At 49.3% G+C, this 19,984-nt stretch overlaps 3 protein-coding genes across 3 annotated transcripts in view; 2 read left to right on the top strand and 1 right to left on the bottom strand.

The window, feature by feature from the left end:
* The first annotated feature begins 8,591 nt into the window (after positions 1 to 8,591).
* On the top strand, positions 8,592 to 11,567 carry LOC105914284. Its single transcript, XM_012845425.2, has 6 exons — positions 8,592 to 8,700; positions 8,809 to 8,892; positions 9,597 to 10,022; positions 10,332 to 10,409; positions 11,053 to 11,132; positions 11,230 to 11,567. Exons 3-6 carry the CDS (start codon positions 9,699 to 9,701, stop codon positions 11,360 to 11,362), a joined length of 615 nt encoding a protein of 204 aa, XP_012700879.1. The 5' UTR covers positions 8,592 to 8,700; positions 8,809 to 8,892; positions 9,597 to 9,698; the 3' UTR covers positions 11,363 to 11,567.
* Positions 11,568 to 15,281: 3,714 nt separating this feature from the next.
* LOC101782426 lies at positions 15,282 to 16,014 on the top strand. Its single transcript, XM_004966193.2, has one exon. It carries the CDS (start codon positions 15,418 to 15,420, stop codon positions 15,697 to 15,699), a length of 282 nt encoding a protein of 93 aa, XP_004966250.1. The 5' UTR covers positions 15,282 to 15,417; the 3' UTR covers positions 15,700 to 16,014.
* A 109-nt stretch (positions 16,015 to 16,123) lies between these two features.
* LOC105914292 (probable serine/threonine-protein kinase At1g54610) overlaps positions 16,124 to 19,984 on the bottom strand; it is a 4,406-nt gene continuing 545 nt past the window's right edge. Inside the window, 7 exon segments of the mRNA XM_012845440.2 lie at positions 16,124 to 16,846; positions 17,007 to 17,103; positions 17,204 to 17,289; positions 17,372 to 17,593; positions 18,268 to 18,585; positions 19,484 to 19,885; positions 19,887 to 19,912. Of these exon segments, the coding sequence (XP_012700894.2) occupies positions 16,367 to 16,846; positions 17,007 to 17,103; positions 17,204 to 17,289; positions 17,372 to 17,593; positions 18,268 to 18,585; positions 19,484 to 19,885; positions 19,887 to 19,912 (1,631 nt within the window). The 3' untranslated portion in view covers positions 16,124 to 16,366.

Genomic DNA, 19,984 nt, shown 5'->3' with positions numbered 1-19,984 from the left:
AAACGAAGACATGATTGGGTTGAGCATATCTCCTAGTATTTTGGGAAATTCCTGCGAAATTGTGAGGTACAAGAGGGGCTCTAAGCGAGGACGTGGGTGACCTTACCATGTCTCCGTAGCAATTTCACGGGGGCTCAGGTGGGGGTAGGGCTGAGCCACCAGGTTATAAGGCTTAGAGTGGGAATAACGGTGTTAGGACGGGGGGGGGGGGCAAACAACAGGGGCGGGTAGCGCCGGAGTCGGGCAGCGCGTGCCATGCCTGCCACCACGGAACGCAGCGGTGCTGCAACGTTCCCACGTTCCGGCTCACCGCTAGGCACGGGAAGTGCACCGCGAGGGAGCGGGGAGTGTAGGGAGCACGACTAGGGGGTTTCGGAGGGGAGAGAAAGAGGGAAGAGGCACGTCCATCGGGGGACGATGGTGTCATCGCCTCAGGTGGGTGTGTTTCTGGCGGGGGGGTTGAGGCGCTATTTATATGCTAGAGCGATGGCGCAGGAGGTGGCCACATCGTCGGGATGGATGAGGACGAACAACATTGCTTGGTGGTGAAGGAAAGAGAGGGGAGATGCATCGTCGACCAGTGGGGATAAGGTGGCGGCAGCATTAATGGCGGCCGCAGATGTGGCAGGGATATGGGGTAGTTGCCTTGGGGCCTAAGACGGCTAGGGGGAGGCACGTGCAGCGGGACAGCGTGATGGAGCGCGGCGGCGCTGTCCATCCTGCGGTGGCGGTGTGGTGGAGGGGAGAGGAGAGGCGTTGGGCTGAGCGAGCGAGGTGGGCCATGTGGGCCAGAGCGAGTTGGGCCGGGTGCGTGTCATGGGTCGGGGAGATAGGCCGCGTGCGTGCGGGAAAGAGGCGAAAGAAGGCTGGGCTGAAACTGGAGGCAGGCTGAATGGGAGGTTGGCGGCCCGCGTGAGATTTGAAAGGTTTCCTATTATTTGATATGGGGTTTTGAGTTCAAATTTGAAGAAGATTAGGAGTCAAGGTGCAAGCTTGGAGTAGAAATAGAGATAGAACTTGGGGGGGGGATCTGGGGTTTGGTGATATTTAGGTATAGATAGAATTGAATGGAAACTTATAGGGATTTAAATAGTATCAATATTCAAATTAGATTTGAATATTTGGACTTTTAGGAAAGGAAACATTTTAAAAAGGTTTCTAGGATTTTGATGATAAGAGGACAGAGTCAAGAGTTGAAATATTATATTCAGATAATATTCAAAATGAGTTGACATAGGATTTAAATAGGATTAATATTTGAATATAATTCAAATATTAATTATAAGGGTTTTGTAGGAAGGGTTTATTGAGGGAAGCATTCCTAGGATTGGGAGGGAAAGATTGTCCATGAATTTGTAGAGCAATCAAGTGCAACACACATGCTAGTATTTATGCATGTTTTATTTGTAAAAATAGTTTTGAATATTCCAGAAAAGAAAGTAGGTTTAGTTTAACGAAAAAAATTAAAAAAAATGTATTTTTAAATGCTCTAAAAAGCAGGATGTTACACCTTAATGGTCTTGCCAAGTCAACAAAATTGCTGATGTGGCATGAAATTTAATGCTAATGAAACTCTCCATGAAACTTCCATTGAGACTGGCCTTAGTTAACTGGGAAACTGTTTCCATGTGTAGAGAATTTGGTGGTTTAGGTATTCCCAATCTTAGAGATTTTAATATCTGCCTACTGGGATCTTGGTTGAAAACGAACATAGTAGATGAGGGTAGACTGTGGAAGGAAGTGATAGATCATAAATATAACACAAACAACCCCAACATCTTCCAGACTAGTTTAGCAAGTGCTTTCAGACTTCTTTAAAAGGATGATGTGGGCTGCTAAGGCAGCCAAGATGGGTTGTAGGTGGAAAATAGGAAATGGCCAGAAAATAAAATTCTGGGAGGACAATTGGTTAGGGTCCTCAAGTTTAGCTATACAATACTGGAATCTTTACGATAGTTAATGAGAAGTCTAGTACTGTAAGTGATCTCTGGGATGGTGTGGATCTTAGGTGTACCTTTAGGAGAATAGTAGATCGGAGAATCATGCACGAGTGGCTTGAGGTAATCCAGTTGGCTTCCACCATCTCCTTTACAAATGAGGAGGATGCGCTAATTTGGTAGTTCTCCTCAAGCTGTGCTTATTCTTCTCAATCATTCTATAGAATCGTTAATTTTAGAGGCATAATCACAGTTCATGTCTCGTCGGTCTGGAGTATCAAAGTTCCACCCAGAGTTCACCTTTTCCTTTGGCTACTGACTAAGAACAAGGTCCTAACCAGGGACATTGTAGAGAAGAGAAAGAAATTGGATGATAAAACTTGCTTATTTTGTTCAGAGAATGAAACTGTGCATCACCTGTTCTTTGGCTGTGTAGTAGCTAGGCAGGTCTGGCTAGACATCTCTGATATTCTAGGTGATATTCTAGGTGTTCCTGTAGGGCTTAATTTTGAATCTGTTAGCATGTTATGGCTTAGTGGCAAAAAGTTTTTAGTTCATAATGTGCTTACTTCTGCTGTACTTTGGGGTATCTGGAAACTGAGAAATGAACTGTGTTTTCAGAATATGTCGTGGAGGAGCTTGGGGGCCTTGCTAATGAAAATAGCTGGGCTGGCACAGAATTTGCTAATTCTGTGTCTAGAGAAAGTGAGAAGCCAACTATTTGGTGGTATAGAAAAGCTAAAGCAGAGAGCAGCCGAGCCTGGGAGGCTTACTGGTTGCAGGGGGCTTCCAAAGAGTGGCTGGACGTTTGGCGTGAAACAACTACAACTGGAACTGATGGAGCTATCAGAAGAGATGAGGGAATGGTTCTGCTCTGTTACTGAACTTGACAAGGAAGAAGCAGTCAGTAAGCAGCTGGACGTGGGAGCAAGGATCTCCGAACTGATGAAAACACCGCAGTACGGTCTGGGGATGGTGACCTAAATCCTCAGGCGTCGATGTAAGAGGAGGTACGGTGTCACCACATCCCGTCTCTCATCGCTTTGCTCAGGAGGTGCTTGTGGAATTGCTCTAGTAGCAAAACTTAAAATGGAAAGACCCGTTCCAGATGGTGTAGCCGTGTAGGGTTCCATATCTGTATCCTTCGGCTGAGCTAGTTGTGGCTGCCGCTGCTGGCTTCTGCTGCCAGCGGCTGCAGCGCAGCTGCTAGCTGAAGCTTGCGGCTTCAGCTGATTGCAGCGGCCGCCGAAGTCACCCCTGCTCCAAACTAGAGTTAGTCACTATTAACTGCAAACAAGCATCTATATTGTTTTCAAAAGAATTTATCCACCAAATAATTAAAGCAAGTCTCATTTGGCTATTCTTTTTTATAAAATCAAACTATTTTCAGCTGTGGGACTACAAATAATTCAGAAATTATTGAGAATAAAAAAATATAAGGTTGTTATGGATAAAGAAAATAAATTGTTTTCCCTACGGATACGCTGGGCAGCGGTGGCAGCTGCTCCTTAGGAATTTTCGGTCTGTTTTCCCTACAGATGTGTTGCTACGTTTCAAAATTAAATTTGTAATGGTAAAAGGATGTACAACATTCAAATCTTCTCGCGCAAACATAACCAACACACTGGAGGGTACGAACGTACACAACAACTACTACAATTGGTTACATACAAATTACAACATTAACATACACAGCATACACCCATCATTTACATCAACGAGATTCCCGCCGCAATCCAATCTCGTACACTGGCCATATCAGGAGTAGCATTTGCTGCTACCCATTCGGACACCCCATAGTCCGGAGCTCGCGCCATGTTCGAACCTGCAGTACTTGCATCGGCAAGGTCGAGCAAATAATTATGGAGTGCGAAGCAAGCAATAAAAAACTTCGTTTGCCGCTCTCGAGAATATAGTGGAACTTCCCGTAGAATGTGCCACTTGGATTTCAGCACGCCAAATGCGCGTTCGACCACATTGCAAAGACTGGAATGGTGAAAGTTGAATTTCTCCTCCAATGTGTCCGCCGACCTTCTGCTAAACTCCTCCAAATGGTACCTGGTATTTCGATACGGCCCCAGATACCCTTCTCGAACTGCGTAGCCCGAGTCGACCAAATAATATCGGCCTACAGATAATCAAAAATATTCAACATTAGTGCACCACATTTTGCAATTGCAGCTTCATGTGCTTAATTAGTCAAGTACCATACCTGCAGGTCGATGAGGGTAGTTCGGTGCTGCCATACAATCCCGCAACACCGCCATATCGTGACAGGATCCTGCCCTCCCCGCTCCTACATATGTGAAGCGCATGTCCATATCGACTATAGCTAACACATTGAAGCTCGTCCACCCTTTTCTGTTAATAAAATCCAAACGGGACTCACGTCCGACCAGTACTGGAACGTGTGTACCGTCTAGAGCACCTATGCACCCATCAAAGAACGGTGCATATTGGTTCCACTTATGATTCACCTTAGAGTAAGCAGGATCCTTTGGAGCGATGACTGTCTGGGCAAATGAAAACATTACATTTGCCACATGCGCCATCTTCCTACTAACTGTGTCCAAACTCCGGTCAAATCTTTCTCTAATTTGACGGCAAGCCTGTTGTGTCGCACACGCCCACACGAACATACCTAAAGCCTCAACAGATTCTACCCCTTGCGACGTTTTCAATCCATGATTGGTAACCAACATGTCATGCAACTGAAGGAACGCGTCAGGATACATACGAAAATTATCGAAGCACCGCCGCCTGTCCCGCAGGTTCAGCTCAACCCATTGCCGTCCCGTCATGCGTGGCAGGTCAACTGGCGGGTTCCGCCCAGGACGCTGACTCCTATGAACCTAAGCATATGCGGCTGGAGCTCCTGCTAAACACTTTAGATCGAACACGGAGCTGTTGTCGCTGCCGATGTTATTGTTTTGTTCCTCTACACTACTCATACTTGATTGAACCTGTACATGCACAATCGGAGGGGCATCAACAAACACACCTTACACATAGGTAGTTGCACCGAATTATACATATGCATTTGTTTCGAACCTGTCAAGTGCCAGTCAAGTTGCCTCTCCCCCTTCCTTGAGCTGCCGCAGAATTAAACCAATGCTCCTGCTACTGATGAGCGGAGGGCCACCAATGACCTACTGAACTACCTGTCCAAAAGGTTAACACAAGCGATATCAAAATTCCAAATAACTTCAAAGCAATCTATTCTGACACAAGGTAAAAATGTTCTGACACAAGTAGACAGATGTACTGAGACGACATTAAACTTGAAAGAAACAATAATACACTTCAAAGAAAGTACTGATCCAAACGCAACAAGTACACTTCACAGAAATTTAGTGACCAGGACATTTAACATGAAATAAATTGCTGAGCATGGACGACATCAAACTTGAAAGAAATTTAACTAGCACTAAAATGAAATGTTCAACGAACAAGACATGTTACATAAGCTAACATTACTGTTCCGACACAGGTGCAAACATTATTTTTAAAACCCATCAGTACACATCACTACAATAAAACAAAGTCATGCCACAATCACTTCTTGTTCAACATGTCCCAGTTGAATTGTATCCAGTTCATTCGGCCCTCTTTCGTTGTCATCTCCGTAAACGCCGTCCGATACTCCGGGTTCTTAGTACATAAATAAAGAGCCTGGCAGTAAAGCGGAGACCCCTCCTGTAGACTATCTTCTACCAGGACCTGCATACAGCGGACCATTTCCCCCCGAGCACGGTCAGCACGTTGCTGGCTCCTTTTTGCCACACTGTCGGATAGCTCCCTGATGTACTGCTCCAAGTTGTCACTTCTTTTTTTCGTAGGACTGTCCACAGAGAATTCCCGGGCCGGCCGTTTGGACATGGCACGAGCACTACTAGCAGGCAGGGGATGCTGATCCAAGTCCGCTGCATTGCCCTCAGTCCCCACGCTAGGTGTCGCCTCACGAATACCTCTTGCCGTCAGCAAGGTGCCCCTGTCTTGGGGTTCATGGCCAAACAACTCAAACAATTCGTCGAGGAAAGGTGGAGGCTTAACAGAAGTCGGCTGGGAACTCGGCTTGGACCTCGGCGGGGCATCACCACCACTGGTGTCCTGCAATGTTCAAGCAACAGTAAATGATCAAGGCAAAAAATAGAAAAGTACAAATAAGATGTCGAGTAACTTATGGGCCTGTCATAGGACGTACCTTTTCATCCTCCTCCCAATAGGTGGCATCAGCAGCAACACCACCAGTTTGTGTGTTGCGCTCTAAACCAGATTGCTTTTGCAAGGCCATCCAGCTCAGGAATGTTCTTCTCAGGTTGTTGAGCTTGTTCTGCAGCTGCTTGCTGCCCAAATACAACCCAGTCTGTGCCCTGAAGCTTGAGTACACGTTCTTCCATCCCAACTTAGTGAGGCATCTGTTGCTCCAATTGAACTGGTTCTTCTGAGCAATGCACAAGTCCAGCAAAGTTTTCATCGTGCCCTCATCCCAGCTGGCACGGTTATTCATCTGAGTACACAGGAGCTGCAATTATATTGCACCAAGCTACAGATAACCAGGAGGTATACAACTAAATAATCTAAAATTACTGGATATGTTACTTGCCTTAGCAGTTGTCTTGGCGCATTTGTGGCGGAAATTGTACGGGCACACCGGTGGGGGAGAGCACGACGAAGTCGATGACGATGCCAGTGTGGGCACCGTTGATACTTCCTCGCGGTTGGCCTGCTAGTAGGCTTGTATCAGTCGCCTGGAAAGGTGAAAACCCAAAAACAGGCACAACAGGCACATCAATTCCATTGTCGACAAGTTTGGGACAGAAGCAGTTACACATACATTTCATGCTCATGGTCTCTAGTATGATCAAACATATGTACCAATAAGTTGCAATTCCTAAGGATTACAGGATCAAGAACATGGCTACCAATAAAATTCTGCCCAAATTACTGAAGATATTCATCCTAGTACAACCAACCAGTAAGAATTGACACATAACTAAAAACAGCACCCCATTTTTCTACTTAACCCATTGCCATGTTGATTCTGTAGGAACATTAGCAGTCTGATTCTTCCAACAAATTGATAACAAAAGCCCAAAGTACATAGAAATTTAGAGAAGTACATATCAGGATCATATTGCCAGGCTTCCTAATTCTTTCAAAAAGACAAGCATCACACTCAACAAAAGATGTTACCAATGTCACTGACCAATGCCAATTGCGCATCAAACTAGGAAGGAAACCGCGGACTCATGCTTGACGCACCCCAAATCTACACCAATCCGATGGGGGAGCACCATGACCTGCGAGAGAACGGGACGGAGGGGGCGACGCAGTCGGAGAAATTGATTTCACTAGCTGAGCGCGGCGACCGACGCGAGCGACGGCGGCGTCGCGCGGCCGAGGGCAAGGGAGCGGGCGACGCGACGGCCCGCTGGCGGCGGAGAGCGGGTGCGAGCGAGGGAGCGGGTTAGCGGAGGGACCGGCGGCGGCGGATCCGGACCGAGCGACGGAGGGGGCGAGAAGCGGGACCGACGGCGGCGTTGCGCGGCCGAGCGCGAGGGAGCGGGTGACGCAACGGCCCGCCGGCGGCGGAGAGCGCGCGCGAGCGAGGAGCAGGTGAGCGGAAGCTGCGGCGGCGGCGGATCCGGAGCGAGCGCGACCGACCGAGGGGCGAGCGGCGGGACCGACGGCGGCGTCACGCGGGCGACCGCGAGGGAGCGGGCGACACGACTCAAAGCCGGCGGCGAAGAGCCGGCGCGAGCGAGGGAGGGGGTGAGCGGAGGGAGCGGCGGCGGCGGATCCGGAGCGAGCGCGACCGACGGCGGAGAGCGGGCGAGATCTCGAGCGCCGGCCGCGGAGAGCGGGTGATAGCGCTGGAGCGGGCGAGCGACGGGAGCGACGGAGTCGGCGAGCGGGCGGGATCTGGGACCTCCGGCGGCGGAGAGCGGGTGATAGCGCAGGCGCTGCCGAGCGGCGGGGGTGACGGCGGCGGATCAGGGGCGAGAGCATGCGACGGAGGGGGCGAGAGAGAGGCGACTGGATAAGCACGGGAGCAGCTGGGCAGCGTTGGTGCGTTAAGCCGCTCGAACGGCTTCCAGGATAGCCCACCCAGCGGAAGCGCACCGAACGGCAGGGCTGAAAAGCCCAGCCGGAAAAAGCCCAGCGGAAGCGCACCGAACGGGCTGCTGATCTCCGGGCTCTGAGAATTCTGGAATGTGCATAGGCGACGGGGAAACGACGCCGATTCGGCCGTCAGTTATTTGGAGAGCTGACGATTTGGCGAGGTGCCCATGAGCATAAACCAAACGTACCCGCTATGACTACGCCGATCATAAGAAAACTGGAATATTTGTGAGAGACAAATATGCAAACGTATGATATATTCTTAATTAGATTAACGTTCTGTTCCATGTATTACAGCATTCTTCAAATCATTGGATTTTTTGTAAATGATTTTATATAGGATTATAAAACCTAGAACACAGTGTACATATACACGAAAGATAAAAGAAAATAAAATTAAATAACAACCTTGGACTAATGGGCCGCGCCCCCTCGCCGTGCTGGGCCCTGTAAGTAACTGATGGGCTATCGCACGTCTTACATAGATGTGTTGAGTCTTCCAGCTCTTCTATCCTCCCTGTCCAATAATCATCCAGTTCCCAACCCTGACACCCCGACGCAAGTTCTAAATCGGGTCGCAGCCATGGCCGCGAGCGCTCTTCCATCCAAGCTTTCTGAGCGGATCTTCACCCATGCGGTCAATTCTACATCTTTGTTTTCATACACAATTTTTTTCTCCTGCTCATGCGAAAGGTCGGGGCTTGATGTACTTGTCCTCTTTTTTTTTTTTCCATCTTGATTTCAGATGGAGGACGCCCGGATCATGCCGCATCTTCTCGTGAAGGGGCTTTAACCGCTGGCACCGCAAGGGACTAAGATTGCCCCGTTGGTATGGATAATTTATCACTTGAGTTATGGGTCGGGTGCTATGCCTTTGTTAATTTAGTACCTGATTTATGGATAATTTATCACTTGATAATTTATCATCCTAAATTTTAAGTCGTTTTGGCTTTTCTAAATTCATAGATTTTACTATGCATATAGACATACATATGTATAGCAAAATCTTTGAACCTAGAAAAACCAAAACGACTTACAATTTGGGACGGAGGGAGTAGTTATTAACAAACACACTGCTGATAACAATGATATTCATTATATCCAAGATATTGGAAAATACTTGCTATTTCTAGACCCAGACAGTTTATGCTATATCGTCAAATTGGAGAAATGCAATTTTGTTGATATTTTTCCTTTACTCTATAGTATGTACCTAATAGAAGTTGTTTTGCTTTGTTTGATTCATCATGATTAAATGTGGTTAAAAATATCTTTTAAAACTGATATAAACTTTTAATCAAGCTTCACCGAAGCAGCATTATGATATCCAATGGGTCGTATTTGATGAATGGGCAGTCAAGCTCAATAGATGTGTTGAAAAGATAGTTTGCACCTTACTAGATATCTTGAATAATATTTTACCTCAGTTGTAGGACCTTTATCTTCACTTAGTAATTACACAATGGTTTTTAATTATGTGTGGATGTCACTCAAACTCCTTGGTAGCTTGATTGGAGCTTTTGTTTTATACAGGTACTAGAGAGCTTCACCTTTGGTTTACTATCTAAAGTTGTTGGGGGTGCGCCTTAGGAGGCCTAAGGCTAGTGACCTCCTTGTGTATAAAAGAGGCCTGAAATGGAGTCTAAGGGCTTGTTTGTGAAGCTTAGGGACTTAGTTGTAACATCCAAGGGTCTTTTTGTAAGGTCCAGGTACCTATTTGTAATATTCAACTCCACCAATGGAATTAATATAAATAGTCATCTCCTCCTCCCTATAAATAGAGCCTTAGAGCTTGGAGGAGAGAACTTTTGGCTATTTGTTCATTTGATTCACTTGTTCAATTGGCTTGCTTTCTCCCTTCTCCCTCTCTCCATTATTTGTTCGGGATTCCCAATCCCAACAAAAGCCAAAAGTGTACTGCACAATGAGGCTGGCTATAGCCTCTGCTCATCCTTCAAGGTATTACTCGTTGTCTGTTCACCTTTGTGTAAACAAAGTTCATTTGTGTTGCTTCATTTGGATTTTTTTATGCTGCCTGCTAATATTGCTATGTGATCTTATCATGCAAGCCTTCGCTTTGTTGCTTCAAACATTGCTATGAGGTCACTCTGTAACAAAATATCTAGATCAAACTTTTGACCAATCCAACATGCTATGCACATCAATTGACATTGTTATTTCATTGTCCTGGGATGAGTCCTATATTAAGATCTGCAACTTTATCATGTACATTTGATTTAACTTTGAGGACATTTGTTTGAATTTCAGGCAAAGTCTGGTCCCAGCTTGATTCATGGAAGAAGAAACTTCAGCTCAGGCCCTCCTGGCACTAAAAACATTCCCAAGGTATACATCATTCTAGTGACATTTCCCTCTGCACCAGTATTCACCTTTGCAACACTTTGGCTATTTTATATATTGTTTGACCTGATAACTAGTGCTCGATCGGAAGGATTGATTGGTACAAATGTCACAACTGCAACACTATTTTTGCCTATTGCTACAGACCGTTCCTTGCACTCTTGCACTCGTTTTTTTTAATAACATGAACCAAGTTCCTAGATAATAATAGTTATGTTTTGTGTATGATGGCATAACTAGCATCATATCACTTGCCTTCAATGCATGCCAAATATTTCTGTAGCAGCACTGAACCCTATTTACCTATTTATATGATATTTAGCATGGCGGCTAGCACCCAAGTAGGAAGAACAGATATTTGTCAGAAGATTTGTAACACCACTGTTACAGACAATTCTTTGCATCTTGCGAAGTTGTTGTGTTGTAAGGCTATGTTTGAAGTAGTATGAAGTGACATGTTGTATTGGTATAGATACAGAATTTAGAGCTAGATTCCCAGAAATTACTAGTAGCAGTTTCATGACAGGCATAATTGCTCTTATTACATGATGTGATGATTGTAGAAGCTTCAATTCCCATTTGTTTTGCAATGAGAAGGAAGAGTCTGAATCGCTGTATCTTACTTCAGATGGACTCAGGCACCAAGGTAACCAGTGAACTGGGAACTGGAAAGAGATCTTGTGTGGAAGGAGACTCTGATAGCTCAAAGTAAGTTGGTGCTATGTGAAGTGCTGGTTCATAAAATGCGTTATTCCTGAATCCTGAGTGGCTTAACTATTCATTTTATTTCTCCTCACCCTGCTAGGTCCCGTTTAAAGGAGATAGCAGACATCATCGGGGTCTGTGGATTGATATTTCACACTTACAACTGTGTGATGACTTTCTATTACGCAGTGCAGATACACCGTAGTATAAAGGCCTTGGACAAAGTAGAGTGACTAAGTTTGTTTATTGGGGCATTTAACTTGCAAATCCCCAATGCCCCCTAGTTTATCTCATGGTTTGTAAATTGTAGTAGAAGAGGGCAGTTTGTCCTTTGCAGATGTAGCACAAGCCCCCTGTATGCCACTGAGCTTGTGAAACCCCTAGTACAATCAATGTACAGAGTCTTTGTCAGCTATACAAATATACAAAAGTACGGCGAGGAGGAGCAGCCGCGCTGCCGAGACAACGTGGTCGTCTGCTGCTTCACCTTTGTGCTCGCGACGCTAGGCGACACCCACCGGCGAGCGGCGAGGCGACGGAACGGCCAGACTCCGCACTGCCACCTCCGTCTCCGCCGCCCTCCGGTGACCACGCACCCCCTGTCCCTGTCCCGGCTCGCCGTCTCCGGACCCCGGCGCCACTCCGGGCACGCCCAACAGACATCCATCGCCGCCGACGCTGCAGGGCGTGTGCAAGGATCCATCTTCCAGCGCGGCGGAGTCGAGTACCGAGGCCTCCCTACAACACATACTATGCCTAACCTGGAAGAACAACTCGTGGTGGTGTTTCCGGAGAAGAGCAGCCAACCGCGTGATCAGGTGCTCCGGCGCGTCGTTGCGACACGGGTCACTGCCGACCACACGCATTTGCGTTCCAGATTGCTCCTGCAGTTGATGCGTATTCTGTTTTTTCCTGTCGTGCCACCTACATGAAACCAAATACAACCACCTGATGCCAGAACCTTACATACCAGGCACAATATCGTTCAATTGTTCACAATCTGCCTCCTCCATCTTCTTTACCACCATAGAGTTCTCCACAATTCCGATGCATTCTCTCCATTCTTCCAACCAAGCCATCCATCCACAAATACCTGCAACTTGGCAACCTGGCACAAAGCCACCAATTATTGAGGATGATCCAAAACCTGCTCTAAATTTTATATGTATGCCAATCCAAGTATTTCTTTTTGTTTGAACCCTTTCTTGATGGCATCATGTGCAGTATCGCAATTAGATTGGAACTCAGTGTGATTCTTCACGGTTAATTGTTCTGCTATTCTCAGATGATAATTGTAATGCGTTTTCGCTATGCAACGCTTTGTTGTGACTAAAATTCTTAAAGTTCCTATTTAGCGACGGTACCTGTTGCGCGCAGGAGCGTGTGCTTTTCCTAGTGCCATCATTTTTTTCGGAAAAGATCTCTTGGAGCCGACGTGGCGTGCGCCCGGCCCGGCCGGCCGGTGGACTCCGCGATGCCGCCGCTGACGGCGACTTCGGGGACAGCCGTGCCTTCCGTCCTCTATCCCCTTGGCTTTCCAGGCGACAGCCCGAGCCCGGCATCCATTGCCGAGGATCATCCGATCCATCGTCGTGCACGGATAAAGTACCTACGCCCATACTCCGTACGTACGCAGCGGCCGACCGAACTGACTGACTGATTGAGATTAGCGTAGCACTACTGTCTAGTAGCCCCTTCGCAGGAAGCTCTCTTGTGCGTCTGGACTCTGGACGAGATGCAGATCGGTTGGCAGTGGGCCAGTGGCCTGTCCGTCAGCGAGCCATTGTCGACAGAACGAATGATTCGCGCGCGGCCACAGGAAACGTAATGGTCACCTAATGACTAGTGCCAGCAGAATAAGACCGGAGAGTATCCCGTCGCCAAATCGAGAGCGCTGCAGCCTGCAGCAGATCGATGCGACGTGGAGAGCCCCGCGCGAGGGGAACAGAGAAACTCCCACGCCGACGCAAGCGTGGCGACGCGGCAACCCAGGCGATCGAGGCCGTCGAGTCGATCGGCAACTCATGGATTCCGCGCGGAACCGAGCAGAATTCCCGGGGATCGGCCGGGCAACCCCGCATCCTTCGACCAGTCTTCCCGGCGGAGAAAAATGACAGGCAGGTGGCGACGGACGGCGAGGCGCCGAGGCATGATGATGAGGGTACGAGAAAGAAAGCGAGAGACCCGGAGGAGGTGATTGGATTGGATGATGGGGTTGCACGGGTCGAGGCAAATCAAAATGAGTGCGAGATGCGTCGGGCACCACTGGTCCATCCCCGTCCACCGCTACTTTTCTCTTTCCGTCGATACGTGCGATGAACGAACCTGACCGGATACCCAGTCAGGCACTACTGAATCTTGTGGACACCGGTCGTGGTCTTCTGCTTGCTCCCTGAATCCCTGAACGATCGATCACAAGCACCTTTGCTTCGCGATCACTTTTTTTCACCTAGACAGAATTTTGTACATGGCCTGTGAGATCCAGCACTAGAGTTTGCCGACGACTTGGCAACTTTGGGTACGGGTTGACCGTGGGCCCAGCGGTCAGTGACGATGAGAAGGCTCCGTCCGACACTTTACGTACTGACCTCTACCGCCGTTCGTCAACTGAAAGTCTGGATCTTCACAGGTTTCCAGCGAGCCGAAGCGTCGGTTGCAAGCAGAGGAAGTGAACTGAACTGAACACCATCCGAGCAGGAGGGACCACGGCCGCCGTGGGCGCGCGCAGCTGATCCCGATTCCTGATCCGGCCTCGGGGGACAGGCAAGCTACGAGCTAGCAGCTTCTTCTCGGCGTCGCCGTTAGGCCCGGGAGAAAAAGGAGACCATGCGATGGATCTCTTCCTCCGCTCCTCTTGACCCTTCCAGCCCTTCGCTGTTGCGGCGTCCACCTCGAGCTCGAGGGAGAGCCATCGGGCCGATCGGCCATGTCGATGCCAACAGCACACGTGGGGCACACGAACGGGTGGGTGCCGCCCCCACTCCCGTACAGCACACCATAGCTCACCTCCATCTCCATCACCATCACCATCATCATCCCTGGTGGCCTGGCCTGATCAAATCAATTCGAGGTCCGGCCGGGCCGGCAGGAATCGCACGGACGCGCCCGGGGTTGCCGGGTATTGCACATCGTCCCTTTTCGGATATCTTTGCATTTTGCTGCTCGAGCTTTTTTTAAAAAAGACTCGGCGACTTTCTCTTTTGGCGCGTAACGCGTGCGGTACGGAGCTTCGTTGAATATTACGGGGAGGGACACAGGTGACATAATCACATAATGAGATGGGGCTGTTCTCGAGCTCCTTTCGTTGCTTAAAAATGCTATAATGAGATAGGGCTGTTCTTAATTTTGTTTCTTTTCGTTGCTTAAGAATGCTTCGAAATTTGAAAGCATAAGTATAGGTTTACTGGTTAGTGGATAATCTGGAGATCAATTTCAAAATCCGCTGACCCGATTTTTCTACAAATGCTCGTGTGTATGCCTGTTTAAGCTTGTGTTATCATAAAAGCCACGCCAAGTCTACAACATATTTCATTTTACACAAAAGGTTTTTCCTAACCTCGTTTCTATTGAAACGACGTAGAAACATTCCCTCCGTTCCAAATTATAGATCGTCTTGGCATTTCTAGATTCATAATTTTTACTATGTATCTAGACATAGTGTCTAGGTATGTCTAGGTGCATAGCAAAAACTATAAATCTAAAAATACCAAAACAACCTACAATTTGGGATGGAGGTAGGGCATATTATATGTCAAAAATGAAAAGAGGGCTTAACCAGTGAATAAAATAAATCTATGAACCATTAACGTAATCCAGAGAAAACTAATCAAAATTCAATTCTTGTTTTGAAAACTCGAATAGGGTAGACGAACAATGATTACTTAGGTACTGCCTCTCACATAAATTAAACTAGTACTCGCAAAACTTGTTTCTAGATGTGAGTACCCAAAGCTTTATCGAAAAGGCCAGAGATTCTTGCGCTGAAACTGCAATGAACCTGCTACGTACATGATTAATCAAGGAACATAAGCCCATCTTTTCCGGCCGTAAAGGATCAAGAAAAGGAGCACCTTTAGCACAACCACAAAGCACAGGGTGCTCCGTGCAAAACCACCTAACAAATCAAGTATAGAAAACCCCATCCCCTTTATCACCATCCCCACTCAATTAGCAGCTCAGCTTCATTCATCACCCACCTTCCCCTCGCCACTCCCCCACTCATCTCACGAGCAAATCCAAGAACAAGAGGATCATCAAGCGGTGGTGGTTCTGAGGATCCCGACCGCCCATGGAGAAGTGCAGGTCGGTGCCGCACGATCACTCGTCGGCGTACTACGGCTGCGGCGGCGGGTACGACTACGAGGACGTCGGCGGCGGCGGCGGCGCCGGGCAGGGCAAGTCGTACAGCTTCAACGGGCCGAGCGCCCGCGAGGACCCGGAGGCGAAGCGGCGGCGGAGGGTGGCGGCGTACAACGTCTTCGCCACGCAGGGCCGGATCAAGACCACCGTCCGCAGCAGCGTCAAGTGGCTCAAGTCCAAGTTCTCCGACATCCGCTACGGCGGCCTCTGAAGCATGAACCCACTGCAAATCCGTAATCCCACACCCCACATACATGATATATATATTATATATGATGCTCATATGCATCTGCACGCAGAAGAAGTTGTATGCATGCTAAGATAGTTGCTGCATATATGGAGGTACTGTGTACATGCTATGTTTATGTAGGCATGTGTGCATGTATGAACTGTGTATGTGTGTCATCTCAGGTTACTGTGTGCCTGCTTTTCTAGATCTGTCTGTGTGTTCTCGGTTTGCTATGTGAGGAAAGAAATGGTGGTTGTACTCTGCTTGAATGTTAAATCTGCAAATCAAGTTGTACCATGCCCTTATCTTAATTTGCTTTGCTTTTCCTTTTCTTTCACTCCTTTGATTTGCATTTTTGCTTTGGGGTGGAGAATTTCAGTGGCTGAAAATCACCTTGCTAATTTTGGGTTCGGATGTTTTCTATCTCTAAATGTTAGTTGGTATACCAAAAGAAAAGGTGAAAGCCGATGAGAAAAAGTGCTCTTGAGCACGAACACAGGTTATTGGCAGTAAAGATCAATCAGGAACTGAATAAAAACCAATGATTCTTCTTTTCCGAAGAGATGATTATTTGGTGGTACAAACGAAGCATCAGCCTCCACAATTCAGAGGATGCTCAATTGGAACAACAGCCGCGGCCTCCCACTCGTTAATCCACAATAACGTATTGCTTGGAAGGGATTTCTTCTGATCCGCGCAGCACAGCGGCGGCCGCCTCGAAGTCTGTCATGAAAGCAGCCGATCTGCTCTCCTGGCTGCCGTTCAAAGCGACACCCTCGTTGCCGCTACCAGACGGCGGCTCGCCGGCGCCGTCGGCGGCGTCGTTGTCGTCGTCCAGAGCCCGAATCTGCTTGCGGTTCTCGTGATCGTCGTCGCTGCCTGAGCGGTGCGAGGCCTTAGCCGCTGGCAGCTGCTGCTGATCTTGAGGTGCAGCAGGTGAGGCTTCTTGTGGAAGTAGTACCTGATCCGGGCTAACTGAAAACCGTCCTGGGACTGTACTGTATGAGTACGTGGCAACGTTGATGGTGACGTCTAGTGGTTCTTGGACTCTGGAGGAAGCATTGGCAGCGGCGTTCGCTGCACCATCTGATTCCTGGCCTGAATTTGCTCTGTCGATTACTTTATCCTCCTACACAAATATGAGCAATGTAGCCCAAAGACAGAACCAGCAGTCAGAGAATAGCAGAAACAAGGATGATATTTGGTCCTCAAGTAACAAAGGAATTTCACATGAAAGAGTTCAAGGTCATAGTAAAAAGACCTAAAAATGATGAGAATCTGTGATGTACCTCTTTGTTGGGAGATTCGGTGTTGATCCCTGACCGTTGCTCCTCGGTTTTCAGCTTGCTGTCCTTCCGTCTCTGGGAACGCTGTCTCACCTTCGGCCTGCACGAAACGAAAGATCAGAGAATTCATTAGTCATGAGCTAACGAAAAAGCGCCCTGCAACGGCCAACGGGCTAGCTTCTCAGGTCCACGATTCTCACTTCGAAGCAGCAGGGTCGGCGACCTCCTCCTTGTACACGACGGGGAGCTCCGAGAGGTCGCACGGCAGCGGCGGGGTGCTGAAGAACTGCACGATAACAGCGGTCAGGGGGTACATCAGAATGCAGTGAAGAACTGAAGCAACAAGGCATCAGTGGTCAGGTACTCACGCTGCTCTGCAAGGCCTGGCCGGCGGTGCCGCGGGCGGCGGGGTCGAGCGCGAGGAGCGTGGCGAGCAGGCCGACCGCCGACGGCGGCAGGTCGCGGAACCTCTCGCCCGTCGTGGGCTTGTACGCCTTGGGGGGCTTGAACGTCGGGGACAGCTTCAGCTTCCGCCAGTAGTCGTCCGGCGGCGACCCGCACAGGGTGAAGATCTTGAACAGCTGCTCCACCTGAAAATCACCAGAGCACCTGAGAATCATTATCTATCGCCGTCAGATCCGATCATCTTCGCCATTCCGCAAGAATTCTGCAGGACATGTTTTGCGTCCTACTAAAACCCCTGATTCGCTTCTCTCAACCGTTGCAATGAAGTGAACTACCCAATCAACCGCCCGCCGCCGCCGCCTCTCTTCACTGGAGGAAGATGCTGCTGGCTCGCGGGAGGTGGCGGATTGGTTCGACGGAAGGTGCGGCCGCCGTCGGCACCGGCGGATCGGCGAGAGGAAGGGAGAGCGATCAAGACGAGCCGCCGTACAGGGGAGGAGGACCTTTTTTAAACACTTCGGGGTTCATGTGTAAACAATCGGATCGCGATTAATAATAGCGATCCAGATTAGGAGATTATCTCGAAATAATCGGATCGAGATCAATAATCACGATCCTTTGCAAATAATCGGATCGCGATCCAAGTCAGAGTTCTTGAAAAAAAGGCCACGACGACCGGCGAGACCGCGCCGCCGCCGCCGGCCACCGCCGACATCCGTGAACCTACCGCACCCAGCGCCGGCTGCGTCGCGCTCCCCGTCGCTCCGCCGCCCCCCGATCACCGCACAACCTTCTCCCCGCGCGAGGACGAGGACGACTGGAGGAAGAAGACGACGGGATAAGACGAGACGAAGCTCACCTCAGTGGTGGCACGCAGGAGGGGCTTGCCGAAGAACATCTCGGCGAGGAGGCAGCCGGCGCTCCAGAGGTCGATGCCGACGCCGTAATCGGTGGAGCCCAGCAGCAGCTCGGGGGCGCGGTACCAGAGCGTGACGACGCGGCTGGTGAGCGGGCGGCGGCGGCCGGGCCCGTAGTAGTTGGCGAGGCCGAAGTCGCCGATCTTGAGCACGCCGTGGCGGTCGATGAGCAGGTTGGAGCCCTTTATGTCGCGGTGCAGGATGCCGCGCTCGTGGCAGTGCTGCAGCCCCGCCAGCAGCTGCTGCATGTAGCACTTGATCTGCAAGCAGTGTTGAGCACAGCCATCAGCAGCATTCAAGAGGACAATTTTCAAATGGGGTAGACTGTAATTCAGCGATTGATATTCGAAATGCTTAGGTTAGATTACTTCAGATTCATTTGCACATTTTAAGCTGGACTAATTGAACATGATCCATGGAATTCAGGCTTTGACTGTTAACTATCCAGGAAGCAGGTTCTCTGCGGTCACTTTCACAATCGACGGTAACTCCTATGATAGTCTGGCAAAGATGTTTCATGTAGGTAGTTGTAGTTGATGTTGTATGGTTTTCGGTTCCGATTTCTCTCATAAACTGGATCAATTCTCTTCTCCTTATTAATACATGCCAGACACAATGTTCTGGGTCTTTCGAAAAAAAAGATAGTCTGACAAAGAACAGGGAGGTGAATGACCAAGATCAGTTGCTACCGTTTTCTGCCACAGCAATCAGGGTGCTGCAGCTACCTTGCACATACAATCCTATTCTCTACAAAATTTGCTAGATTTTTTTCAGCTTAAGCTGCAGAGCAGGACTTGAATAATTCTGACCAACTCACACATGCCACTGTGCTGCACTGTATCTATATAAACACGACCAAGATGTCCTCTAATAATACTATGTCAAACACAAATGTCTGACAATGTGTTGATAGGGGTATTTAGGTTTTTAATGTCTATTTGGGGACGGTGGAATATCCGGTGTTTTCACTGGCCCAACGTACCCAACATGGGTTTGCATCACACAAGGCCGGCCAACATCGATCGGTCCAGAAAGTGAAAGACAAACGGCCATAGGCACGTCAGCGCAACAGCCAGCAGAAACAGGCGACGAGTGGCTGCGTATCCAAGGTGCGAGAGAGCTGAGAGGAGGACGACGGCCATGGCCGCCGTCGTCTACCTGGGGCTCGGTGAGGCGGTGCCCGGGGCGGGCGATGAGTTTGGTGAGGTCGGAGTACATGAAGTCGAAGACGAGGTAGATGCTGCGGTGCATCCTGGAGGTGGCGATGCCCTCGAGGCGGATGACGTTGGGGTGGTCGAGCCGCTGCAGCACCCGGATCTCCCGCGCCATGAACCGCACGCTCTCCGACTCCGACGTGTCCAGCCGCACCTTCTTGAGCGCCACCACCCGCCCCGTCCCGCGCTCCCGCGCCTTGTACACGTTGCTGTACGTCCCCTGCCCGACCTTCTCGATCTTGTCGTAGGCGTCCGCGCTCCTGGGGACGATCCCCTCCAGCGCCTCCCGGGGCACGTTGTCGAGCAGCCACGTCGGCCACCCGTCGACGAGCTGCTCGTCCTCGCGCCGCGGCGGCTGCGGCGGGAGCGCCGGCTGTGGCGGGAGCGGCGCCGCGGCGTCGTCAGGTGTCTTCTCGGTGCTCCTACTCCCCGAGGCGGTGGCGCG

Source organism: Setaria italica, chromosome IV (assembly GCF_000263155.2).
Source record: "Setaria italica strain Yugu1 chromosome IV, Setaria_italica_v2.0, whole genome shotgun sequence".
In the NCBI taxonomy this organism is placed as follows: domain Eukaryota; kingdom Viridiplantae; phylum Streptophyta; class Magnoliopsida; order Poales; family Poaceae; genus Setaria; species Setaria italica.
Note: the sequence above shows the minus strand (reverse complement) of the source record. Positions and strands in the feature narration are given on the sequence as shown.

Excerpts from the sequence above, each read along its gene's own strand:
- LOC105914284 (XM_012845425.2), top strand. The coding sequence starts at position 9,699 with ATGGAGTCTAAGGGCTTGTTTGTGAAGCTTAGGGACTTAGTTGTAACA. Across the intron at positions 10,023-10,331 it reads GCCTCTGCTCATCCTTCAAG|GCAAAGTCTGGTCCCAGCTT; the intron begins GTATTACTCGTT and ends TTTGAATTTCAG. Across the intron at positions 10,410-11,052 it reads GCACTAAAAACATTCCCAAG|ATGGACTCAGGCACCAAGGT; the intron begins GTATACATCATT and ends ATCTTACTTCAG.
- LOC101782426 (XM_004966193.2), top strand. The coding sequence starts at position 15,418 with ATGGAGAAGTGCAGGTCGGTGCCGCACGATCACTCGTCGGCGTACTAC.